Below are 12623 nucleotides of genomic sequence, written 5' to 3'. Positions count from 1 at the left end.
CTTGTGCCGCTGAGGAGGAGAAACTGGAATTCAGAGGTGGCAAGACTCTGGGGGCTGAGTGGGTTGGGAAGCCCGCAGCGAAGTCACGGGCGCATGCGACGCCACAGATGGAGCCACCGCCATCCAGCGGCGCGAGGCCGCGGTGCGCCGACCATGCAAGACCCGGCCTGCGCTGCCGCGTACCTTTCCGTCACCCTTCGGGTTGATGTAGACGACGTAGTGTCCGCCGTGGTTGGCGCCGCTGTGAACGAGCACGGCGTGGAGCGTGTAGCTCGCTGCCGTCGGCTCTGCCGTCTGCAGGAACTTGTCCAGGTTCAGCTTCTCCGGAAACTCAAACCTGCGGATTGCCAGGACGACGGATGTTACCGGTGCGATACGTGCTTTCACCATCCCGACACGTTTGAAAGAGGTCTAGCATAGATTTGGAAGTGCATGTATATATGCGATATCACGACTCACGCACGCACACACGCAAACACACACCAGTGCACACCACTAAATGCAGCACACAATTACTTAAGATACAGCATTCGGACTTCCTATCGTTGCTCTATCATGAAACTAAATTTCGTCAATGGTGGACTTGTCGAGGGTTTCGATCACATCGTTACACAATACCTGTCGTTGATTTTGATGTTTGTGTCGGTGACCGGGTCATACTGGAACCTCATTAGCTGCAGGTGTAAAACCGGTGGGAACGACTTGAACCAGACGCCTTTCTCCGCATCCTAAATCAACAGACATTTTAGTCTATGACCTCTCACATTTCGGAGACTTGCGCTTTCCTCATTTGAAGTGACATCAGTAATCTAGTGAGCAATGACATCTAATGCCTAATAGTTTTGACACTAGCGATGCTCTCTCACTCCTGTTTAGCCGCTCGTAACGTGTGGATGAGCTAGGCTACACTTCTACAACACATGCAAAATCAACACTTACGCACTAAACACGTACCTGCAATCCGTGTTCCCCGGCATCGTACTTGTTGTCACCCTCAAACACCTCAATGGCCACGTAGTCCTTGAATGACTCGTGAACTGCGAGAGACAAACAATCATACTGCTACATCGACAGACCCTGCCACCGAAGAAAACACTCACGCCATCAGTATACACCACAAAGCACATGAATGCGACATTTCACATCACCAGACTCAAACTTGCACATGCAAGTTAACAACAAGAGACTCGTGTGCCAGATAAGAAAGTCTTGAGCCGATACTCAGAGGTAGAGCCGAGACGCGGATATTAGAGTGGCAGAGACAACAGGACGATGAGACTTACTGTTTCTCTTTCCCTTTACGTTGAGCTGGATATCGTAGAAGGGTTCTACCCGGGATGACATGTACTCGACGTGTTTGCAGTTAACATATGACTGCAAGTACAACAACAACAGTGACAATCAGTGCACATTCATTACTGAAGAAACTCTCGCCTCAAGCAAGGTTTATTGCCTCTTAGAGAGTACATACAGCTGCTTATCTTCGGTATATTAAACTAAATTTGGTTATTATCATTGGTAAAATGTGGAAACAATAGGCATGTGCTCAAATCCCACAACTTTTCCAATTTCAAATATTGTAATGGCCAATTTTCCAGGGCTTTGTAGGACCACAGCACATCCAGGATTTTCCAGGTCTGGAAACGTACGAACCCTTATCTAATGACCATACACAACCTGCCCACCAACAAAGGTCATAGGAAGGTGACTTCCTTTTTTATTGCAGATCTACACATTTTTCACGAAGTTAAAATAGCCGAGAAAAAGTTCGAAACGAGCACACAACAGTGTTGAACCTTTTTTAGTTTTCTTACATTCTTCGAACGGTTAAAATGACCGAAAAAAAGTTAACGGCGAGCACACAAACAGTGCAGAGGTATCGCCTTTCTTTCTGCACGACAGGAATGTACTTCAGCTGCTCCAAGGGTGGAATACGCTAGTATTTGATTCTTGATCATTAATCTAATGCAACTTTTCAGTCAGAACAACATTAAACAATAGTCTAACTGAAGCTAGCCGCTAACAAGGCCTAAACATAACGACTTAATTTGTCTTATTAACACGTTCAACGCTGCCGGTGTCAACAATGCACCTACTGCCCTGTGCTGGGATTTTCGCGTTTTTACCGCGTATTCACTTATTGATTTACCACATTTCCTTTGCAGGAAAGCTAACCAAACTGACACATTGACTCTGCATGAGTGTTAACTCACCCTTACATGTTCGAATGGTATGAAAATCATTCCCCTATCATAATAATATTGATATGCAAACATGGCGAAAACGAACATTTCGTGCATTTTTAGGCGGTATAGCAGCCGTATTTTGGTAAATATATCAAGTTATAAAATTGTGTTATTAGTAGGAAGTGTAATATAGATGTATACATACTGTCAGACAGACAAATACGACATATCACTTTCCAAATCAGCACATATGTCTGCAACTTCTTCATCCTTCAGAGAACGTCGAACCTTCGCGCGAGTTGCCATGATTACAAATAGCGACCTTCAACGGACTTTAGCCCCGAATTTACCTCGTCTCAAAACTCTTAATTTCACGTTCGAATCAACGGTAAAGTATTGTATTCTTTAGTTCATGTAAGACTGGGGTAATATAGACTGTCCCTGTTTAATATCTAGGTAGGTAGTGCCTGCCATCTGTTGGATAGGAGAGTAACAAAAACCAATAATCTATCCACGAGCTGACTCGTGGATCCGCGGGGATGCGTTTTGATTGTTCCCACGAGCTGACTCGTGGATCCTGGAGTGACGGGTTACATAGGTAGAGCTACAGGTATGTGGTGGAGTGACGGGTTACATAGGTAGAGCTACAGGTATGTGGTGGAGTGACGGGTTACGACGTACAGCTAGTGCACAGCGACGCTTATCTGTATCAAGCTATACGTGTGCGTGTCGTGTTTTAGTTTTACCCGCACCTGTTTCAGGGCCTGCACTACCGGATCTGCATTGGCTTTCTTCCCGGTTTTCCTTATGTCTTTGACGAATTCAGTCATGTTGATGAAATTCTGCTTTAAGTCTTCCTCTGACACATCACGATCACGGTTATGATACACACAGTTCCTGATCTCTAACATCTTGAAAGGAAAATTCTGGAAATCAGATATAGCTGCCACAAGACTATATCGCGGACTGAACCATGTGGCGCGCAAAATATGCATACGCTTTTATGTGCGTTGTTATTATTGTTATTATTATCATCATTATCATCATTATCATCACTATCACAAGCATCATCATCACCATCATCCTCATCGTCATCATCGTCGTCGTCGTCGTCGTTATCATCATCCTCCTCATCGTCATCATCGATCATTGCCGTCGTCGTCACCATCATTGTCATTAACATTATTATTTGAATTCGAATTTTATAGAAAATGGCGGTTAGTTTGTTGGCTTCGTGTTTTACAACCCGGTTCGGGCCTTTTCTTTCAAAATAGTTTTAGATCAAGAAAGATGAGAATACCGAGAAAAAGGTGAGCAAACTAACCAGAGGACAGAATCTCTAACATCAACTAGCAGTTGCTAACATTATACCAATCCTGACACAGTGCATGATAGAAGGCGAATACACATACGTTCATAGGGAAATGAATTGTATAGAGAAAGAACTGTGAAGGGAAACGAATTGTAAATGGAAAGAACTGTAAAGAGAAAGAACTGTAAAGCGTAACCTATAGCGGCGGGATATGACTTGCCTTTCTCGTTAACTTGCTATTGACAAGGTCGTCGAACCGTGTGCAGTTCTTGATGAGATTTAAAAGTCCAGACTCGTCCGTCTCGTCTGGGCCGCCCACCTTCCACTGACCAGAGTTCATGAAGAGCTAGACAAGCGAGAAGAAAAATGCCTTGTTATTATGTTCTCAGTTGTGAGTATAGTAAGATCCTTATGTTGTGCAGCAGCAGCATAATGTCAGATTGGAAATTTACATGGTTGTGATAATATTAGTATTCTATCTACGGTATATACATTATTATTATATAGCTGACGTGCAGGGCTGTTTGTATCATCAGGGCCGTAGTCTCTGGGGGGCAAGGGGGCAGCTGCCCCCTCCCTAGATTTTGGAGCAAAATTAAAAAATAAGTTAATAATCGTAAATAAGGAAATTTTTGGTCATTTATCCGTGAAAGCCTCGTTTCTGACCCACCCCTACCACACTATGGACGTCGATCAAGAGCTGCGCCCGTCGCTCATCGTTACACAGTCGAGTCATTAAATTTTGCCCCCCGCCGAGGAATTTGCTCAGCCTACGGCCCTGATCATGGACTATAATTGAGGATGACGGTGAGAAACTAAACCAGAGTCCTACCCGTTGGTTTTTTGTCGCGCTGGCTCTCCACAAACCGGTCCTCGAAGATTTTGACACTTTGACGAAGTTGTTCGACTACCTTCTCTAAGTTCGCGATGTCGTCTTTGCTCGACGCCCATTCGTCTTTGCTCGACCCCAATTCGTCTTTCATGCAGGTGACAATATCGTTCAGCCATTGTATTTCCTATATATAGACGTCGTACATCGTGCGAAGAAAAGAGAGAAACGCCAACTGAGAGAGAAAACATTGACGAACGCGGGCGTATATATATAGGATGGGTGTGCTGTCGTACGGTGCATTTCTAAAGCAATGTACTCGAATATGTTTGAACGTATAAGTGAATGTGATCCTCATTGAATGTAATCGATTAAATTATTTGGCAATGAGTTTACCAAGCTTTGGTCTCGCTAATGGGTGAGATATAGGGGCGGTGTGAGGGTATTTGAAGCGGCGTGGAAGATGCTGTAAGAAATAAGGACAAGGGGATGGATCCTTCTTACTTTGTCCATGTCCTGGCCCGCTTCCAGTTCCTCCAAGCGGCGGCCATGTTCCTTCGCCATCTTGAATAGAATGTGGTAATCCTTGGCGTGCAGTACTGTGAAGTCCTGTTCGTTTTTCAGCTGAATACAAATACATCGCAGTTTTATAGTTATGCCATCTGTATCATGTGTGTGTGTGTGCGTGCGTGCGTGCGTGCATGCGCGCGTGCGTGTGTGCGCGTACCTGCGTGTGTGTGTGTATGGCTCTACCTATGTAACCGTTCACTCCACCCACAGACCTGTAGCTCTACCTATGTAGGCTTTCACTCCACCACAGACCTGTAGCTCTACCTATGTAACCCTTCACTCTACCACAGACCTGTAGCTCTACCTATGTAGGCCTTCACTCCACCACAGACCTGTAGCTCTACCTATGTAACCCTTCACTCTACCACAGACCTGTAGCTCTACCTATGTAACCTCCACTCCACACCACAGACCTGTAGCTCTACCTATGTATGCCTTCACTCCACCACAGACCTGTAGCTCTACTTGCATGTAACCCTCAGCCAATGATAGGGTTACATAGGTAGAGCTACAAGTCTGTGGTGGAGGAAGGTTACATAGGTACGAGCTACAGGTTCTGGTGTGGAGTGAAGGTTATACATAGGTAGAGCTACAGGTAAGGTCCTTCTGCTCCGTACAGGCCGGTGCACAGCGGACGCTGATCTGTATCCTATACGTGTGCGTGTCGTGTTTTAGTTTTACCCGCACCGTGTTTCAGGCCATGCACTAACCGGATCTGCATAGCCTTCTTTCCCTGTTTCAGACAAATGTCCGTGAGCGAATTCAGTCATGTCATTGAAATTCTGCTTTTAAGGTCCTCGCTGCCATCTAAGATTCCGGTTATGACTACAGACAGTTCCTGATCGTAAAATCTTGAATAGAAAAATTCGGGAAATCAATCATAGCTGCAATGACAATATTGCGGACTGAACCATGTGGCGCGCAAAATATGCATGTCGTTTTTTGTATGTTGTTGTTATGTCTATTATGATCATCATTATCATCATATCACAAGCATCATCATCATCATCATCCTCATCGTCATCATCATCTCTATCATCGTCGATCATCGTCGTCGTCGTCGTCGTTATCATCATCTCCTTCATGCGTCAATCATCGATCATTGCCGTCGCGTCACCAATCATTGTCATTAACATGTATTATTTGAATTCGGTTACAAAATGGCGGGTCAGTTTGTTTGGCTTCGTGTTTACCAATTGCGGTTCGCCTTTTTCATTTCTTTCAAATAGTTTTAGACAAGAAATAGAGGATAGCCGAGAAAAATATGAGGCAAACTAATACGGGGCGGGCCAAGTAAGGACATGGCTCAATTTGTCAACCAAAAATCCATTTTGTATCTGATAACATTGACGAATAAATGAGTTTTGTGGACAAACTCAATTTTGTTCTCACAAACTCAATTTGGTCTACAAAAACTCAATGTTTGTGCCACAAACGTCATTCTTCTACAAAGTCAATTTTGTGGATCAAAACTCAACTTTGTGGCACAAAAATGTCATTTCTGGTCTTCACAAAATTCCCATTTTGGTGACAAAACCATCAATTTGTGAACACAAACACTCAATATGAACACAAAACTCATATTTGTTGTACCAACAAAACTCAATTCTGTCATCCTGTCCACAAAATCTCATTTGTGAACACAAACTCAAGTCTGGTCAATGACGTCCCACAAACTCAAATTTGTTGAACACAAAAATTTTATTCTGTCCAATGCCTGTCCCACAAAACTCAATGTTGGTGAATGACAAAACTCAATTCCTGTCAATCCTGTCCCACAATAACTCAATTTGTGAACAGAAAACCTCAATTCTATCATATTCCTGGTCCACAAAACGTCAAATTTCGTGTAACAACAGAAACTCATTCTGCAATCCTGTCCACACACTGGCTCAATTGTTGAACATACAAACTTGCATTGTGTCTGTCCAATCCTGTCCCACAAAACTCAATTTCGTGAACGACAAAACTCAATTCTGTCATCCTGTCCCACAAGAACTCAAAAGGAGAATTTTGTATATTCAGATTTTTACATCATTGTATTTGTGGCAACAGAATTGATTTTAGTGTATAAACAAATTTTGTCTGGTTTTGTACACATAATTAACAATGTCGCTGCATGGCGCTCGTACTAACCAGAGAGACAGAATCTCTAACATTCAACTAGCAGTTGCTAACTTATCCAATCCGTACACAGTGCATGATAGAAGGCGACAATACCATACTTTCATACGGAAAGAATCTTGTGAAGGGAAACGATTTACAATGAGAACTGTAAAGCGAACCTATAGCGCGGATATACTTGCCTTCCCAGTTAACTGCTATTGACAAATTTTTTGTCAAACGTGTGCAGTTCTTGATGAGATTTAAAATGTCCAGAGGCCATGCCGTCTCACTCTGCCGCCCACCTTCTCCGCTGACGCTAGAGTTCATGAAGAGCTAGGCAAGCGAGAAGAAAAATGCCATGTTATATGTTCTCAGTTGTGAAGTAGTAGTAAGATCGTTATGTTTTGGCAGCCGCAGCAAGCAACAACAGCAACAAAAATAACGATTAAAACACATAATATTAATTAAAATACAGAATAATAAGAAGAACAGACAGAACACGAAATAACCGAACACAACAACAAGCAAAACAATCAAACAAACTAACAGTACAAAAAAAACAACAACAACAATCAACAAGCAATTAACAAAACAAACCACACACAACAACGAACGAACAGCAACAACTAACAACAACACAACAACGAACAACAACAACAACAACAACAACGAACAACAACAACAACAACAACAACAACAACAACAACAACGATACCTTCGCTATCTGCCACGGGTCGCTCTGCCATCGCTGGCAGTCGGAGTTCTTCCAGTAGATGTCTCTAGGTTTGATATGCATCTCCTTGACGTGGTCCCCCCATCTGCGACACACTTTGCACTTAGTCTGGTGCCGCTCATCAGCCTTGTTGTTGTCGACGAACGGACAAGGCTCGGGTGTTAGTTCTTTTAGCAGCTCGGCGTGCCAGAGTTCCATCTCAGCTGCATGACGGAAGCGTCACCTTAATTCATGCGGCTTATCTAACGCGGCTGGGGCGTAGCTCCATCTCACTCATATAATATTCGTAAATATTACGAAGGAACTATAACGAGGACGGAAAGAGACAAAGTTGATCAAATAGACAGATCAACACTGCGGATCGCAGTAGAAAAAGCTTCAGGTTTGCAACTATCTAAAGAATAAGGGAGAGAATTCCAATACGGATTGGCAGAGATAAAGAATCTAAGCTAGTCAGATCAGGGCCGTACTGAGCAAATCCCTAGGGGTGGGGAGGCAAAATTTCATGACTCAACTATGTACTGATGACCGACGGGCGCAGCTCTTGATCGACGTCCATATATAGTATAGTAGGGGTGGGTCAGAGACAAAGCTTTCACGGATAAGTGACCGAAAAAATCACGTTAGGGTTATTTACGATTATTAGCTAAGCTTACTTTTTAATTTTGCTCCAAAATCCAGAGGGGGTAGCTGCCCTCCTTTCCCCTCGGCCCAACTCTACAGTCCCCTTAGCGGAGAGCTGACTAATCGCTAGCGATTTTAAGGTACAGTTCGCGGTCCTTCTCAATGACTTCCTTCGTATTTAATCATTTTGTTCAGTTTATATAGTGGGGTTGCGTCCGCATGGAAAAAAAACACAGCTCATACAGCAGTATACCACGCGATACATAAGTAGGGCGCTACGGACAAAAACTGATTTTCCGTATGCCGAAATTCCGTAACCAAAATCTGTTTTTTTTTAAATTGACATTCATTGAATGATGGTAGATGCGTTCCTACGAAAGGATTTTCGGCCGCAGCATCCCCCGATCTTTCCCGATGTAAGCACAAGTATGATTGCAAGTAAAATTATATTGACTGTTGCACGATATGATGCAGAAAAGCGTTGTACTTTGGAATACACTGGCACAGTTACGCGCCAGTAAACACTGTGATAGATAAATATGAATTATCTAATGATATAACAAATATATAGGCGAGTTCTTTTACTAAAAAACACCCGTTTTTATGCTCCTCTAAAGTTTACATAAGAGCGAAATTTCGTTTCGTATCGCGAGTGAAGTGGTCACAATTTACGCGTTAATTACGTACTTAGCCGAGACTATTGTATAGAGCAGGGGGGGTGATCTTTGCGGCCCCGGGGGAGGGGGCACTCCATATATATTGCATGGTAGGTATGTGCCGCGATTACCGTTCTTTAGTCCGGGTTGGTCCTTACGGGTCGTTGGTCCTACGGGTCGTTGGTCCTACTGGTCATTGGTCCTACGATGCACTGCGACACAGCTCCTGAACATCATGCTGCATGAACGAATCCAACGTCTCCCACCTGCAAGGAACGCAAAAACGCCCACGATTACCGCCCTGCGAGTGCGAGTCTCTACGAGACTGTGCTAACAAAGCTGCTACAGTGAACGCCCACCAAAGCTGCTCCCACGCACGCCCACCAACGCCACGCGCAACCCGTCACATTGCCCGTTTCGTTCTCGTTCCCGCGCCGCCGAGACTAACGCATCGATCGAGGCGAGCCGCGTACCCAAACGACTTTGTCAGCTTCTTCGTTCCGACGGGCTTGTCGCTGAACTCTAGCTCGTAGAAGACCTGCTGCAGCGCGAAGGCGACGCTCTTCATCGTGTCGTCATTCTCCGTCGGCATCAGGTACACGGCCTGCAAGATGCACTCACAGTTACACTACTCGCCGCTGCTACACACACGCTCACCGATCTCCTTTGAAGAAAAAAAGTTGAACAATCTTTTCCCCTCCGCCTTTCACGAGTTCAAAGGTCAACCGAGACAATTAGTATTCGCATGTCAGTGAGAAGACGATGTTATCTGCCTCCGATGAAAGTGATCAAATGGTCACTGATGACGACTTCTTTCTCAAACGGGAAATCCATACAAAATTACGGAAACTCGAATTACGCAGACGTTTGAAGGCAGGATATATTTTCAAACGCACAGCCGCAAAGGCAGTAAACATAAGATTCACTGCGTCGCGCATAAGGGATGGCCACCTCTCTGAGTTTGTTTGTGAAGAAAAGCGTCTGCAGTAGGGAGTTCATGTAGCAGGTGGCACCCTGGTTCTTCAGCCCCACGTAACCGGTGTGCTTCTTGGAGTCCCAGCTACAAGGGCAAAGCTCAGGGTTACACAAAACCTCGCGCAGCAATGGACGTGAACACAATCCAAGATCAAGTCTGAGATCACAAGTGTCACCAAAATCTTACAGAATACGCAGAACAATTTTTTTTAAATTTTGCAATTTCATTACGAATACTGCTGAAAAATTATGCAAATAGAAAGTATAATGAAATAAATGAATCTACCTACAGCAAAAGTTAATAAGTACATAAAGTGTGAAAAAACAAGTGCAAAAACATCCTCCATAACATAAATAGTTACCACAACACAAGTATAAAACGTCACGACTTTTAAAGTGTCATAAAAAAGTCATGACACTTTAGATTTATGATGGTTACAATTGTTTATGAATTTCCCCGACGACGGTCACCAGGTTACACCATTTTTTAAGGAAAATTTTGCAGACGATATTTGAAGGTCATGTGGGTGAGGCCGTCCATTGTCGAGAGGTCTTACCTTACGCCATGCGGTGCATCAGCCGACACAGACACCTCCAACGTGATCGTGTCATCTTTCACGTAACCTTTATCCGTGTCCAACACATCCTGCGTAAGCCACAACTCACTTAACATCTCGCCCAACTCTCCAACCGTCTCACTCGCGTACAAGTAATTACTGTGTAGATATTGCCGCTCTCGCTAATTTAATTCGATCACAGTGCGCTAGGTGCATCATTGATCACAGTGCGGCATGTTGTTTTTGCTGCGTAGAGTAATAGAGTTGCCCTATACTTGTAACAAATAACTTTAGTTACTTACACTCCATGGAACAAAATGGCTGAAGCCCCAGTCGTTCTCTTTACTATAGAAGAGATGTTGAATTTCTGAAGAAAACACAATGCATTCAAGGTAGTAACGGCCTAATGTCTACTATCATAATAGGCATCACACATAGGAGCTATGTGTCAACTATTTGCATGCATTTGCACACATATGTCAAACTCGTTATTAGAATTACGATCATTGGCAAGGCATTCTCAGCTCAAGTACCAATTCAACTAATAGCCATGTAGATGGCAAACCTCACAAATAAAACTCACTGCCAAAAAAACGATATCAAAGAATTAGGCAAACTCACTTCTTTGGAACGTTTTCTCTGTGTCTGCATTGTTTATCAACCGCAGCTCTGCAGACGCGTTGCACGACCAAGACCTGAAGCAAAAACATGCACAGAGGCACTGTACACCACCGAAGTACACTGTATAGTGTATGCAGTATTTATTGCATTGCAACAAGGATGCACGGCTCAGAACGCTTGCGTTGCTAACTGGGACAAAGAATGGCATTTCCTCTGCTCTAACATGTCTAACATATGTACCGATTATTCCCTCCTGCATCATACTGAGTTACGCATTCATTTATCCAATATCTAGTAATCTATTACGTTCCCTTGGAAACACACGCTGTGTCACAAATTTAGCAGCAATTCGTCAGGTGAAGCGAGGTTGAAAGCGTATTCTACGAAGCAGACACACAAAAGCACTGCCCAACGACAAAACTCACGTCGACTCAGACTCCGCGTTGCACTGCAAGAAAAATCCCAGGCTCTTCGTAACCTGCCGCTCCTGGTTCTGCGACGTTCTCAGCATGCACATAATCTTCCTGCCAAAGACAAGAAACGGTTTGGAGGTTTTTCGTTGGTGCGAATTCCGCCCACGCAATCAGCGGCGCAAGTTTGACATGCTTCTGACGCGGACTCGAGAGCAATCGCGCAGCGAGTTACGACACGCACCAGCGGAAAATAGAGATGCGCATCGCGCCAGAGCCGGCAAGCCGTACACATTGCACAAATGTCCCATAGATCCACCGAGGAAGATGAATTGATATCAATTCGTGCAAACATCATCACGGTTTCGTCACGTGCACGCTGGTGCTCAAATTTTTAAATTAGGCGTGCCACCATCAAGATTTGTGCGTACACCATGATAGCAAAAGAGCATTTCATCACTATGTTTACCCACTCACCTACCGATAATACATCGTTTAGGTATTATTACTACACTGCTACAATTTGTAAGGACCACCAGTGATGTACCCACGTAGTAGCATCAATTGGTCGAACAGCCATGTTATCGGGCCCACCCGCGCACGCAGTAATTTTGAACAGTCTTCCTATCCTTTCACGGCGGAACACAGCTTTTGGCCGCCACGCCTCTGCTGCAGCATCCCCCCATGAACGCAATAGCGGTGCAGCATTTACTGAAGCCCACCTTCCTTCCCAACATCCGTGAAGCCCTACCACAGACACACACGTCAAATCGGGGGGGGGGGGCATCAACAACTCACCAGGGCAGGTTTCTGACGAACGTCGGCGGGCTGAGCACGGTGTCATTGTCCTTGAGTCGACTGATGCTCTGCACGGTGAAGCTAAATGTGGCTTCCGATCGCGCCTCATCTGCAACGATCATCACACGCGCTCTCAATCCCTACCCACCGCCCGCTGGAAAACTATCGTGACGACGACGCGGTCCCATCGAGAATCAAACGATGGCATTTCCCGGTCGTACGCGAAAGTTGCCAGTTCAGTACGCC

General features: G+C 44.5%; 1 protein-coding gene across 1 annotated transcript in view; it reads right to left on the bottom strand.

Moving 5' to 3' along the window:
- Nucleotides 1–12623, bottom strand: part of LOC106821074 (ubiquitin carboxyl-terminal hydrolase 7-like) — a 55186-nt gene that overhangs the window by 20697 nt on the left and 21866 nt on the right. Inside the window, exons 5-19 of the mRNA XM_014825718.1 lie at nt 11170–11243; nt 10851–10915; nt 10549–10637; nt 9968–10076; nt 9490–9620; nt 9230–9282; nt 7719–7939; nt 4832–4951; nt 4320–4514; nt 3719–3844; nt 2933–3112; nt 1284–1398; nt 955–1037; nt 619–728; nt 184–337 (exon numbers count right to left, since the gene is read on the bottom strand). Of these exons, the coding sequence (XP_014681204.1) occupies nt 184–337; nt 619–728; nt 955–1037; nt 1284–1398; nt 2933–3112; nt 3719–3844; nt 4320–4514; nt 4832–4951; nt 7719–7939; nt 9230–9282; nt 9490–9620; nt 9968–10076; nt 10549–10637; nt 10851–10915; nt 11170–11243 (1825 nt within the window). The remainder of the gene's footprint in view (nt 1–183; nt 338–618; nt 729–954; nt 1038–1283; nt 1399–2932; nt 3113–3718; nt 3845–4319; nt 4515–4831; nt 4952–7718; nt 7940–9229; nt 9283–9489; nt 9621–9967; nt 10077–10548; nt 10638–10850; nt 10916–11169; nt 11244–12623) is intronic.

Source organism: Priapulus caudatus, unplaced genomic scaffold, assembly GCF_000485595.1.
Source record: "Priapulus caudatus unplaced genomic scaffold, Priapulus_caudatus-5.0.1 Scaffold58, whole genome shotgun sequence".
Taxonomy (NCBI): domain Eukaryota; kingdom Metazoa; phylum Priapulida; class Priapulimorpha; order Priapulimorphida; family Priapulidae; genus Priapulus; species Priapulus caudatus.
This window is presented reverse-complemented; position numbering and strand designations above follow the sequence as displayed.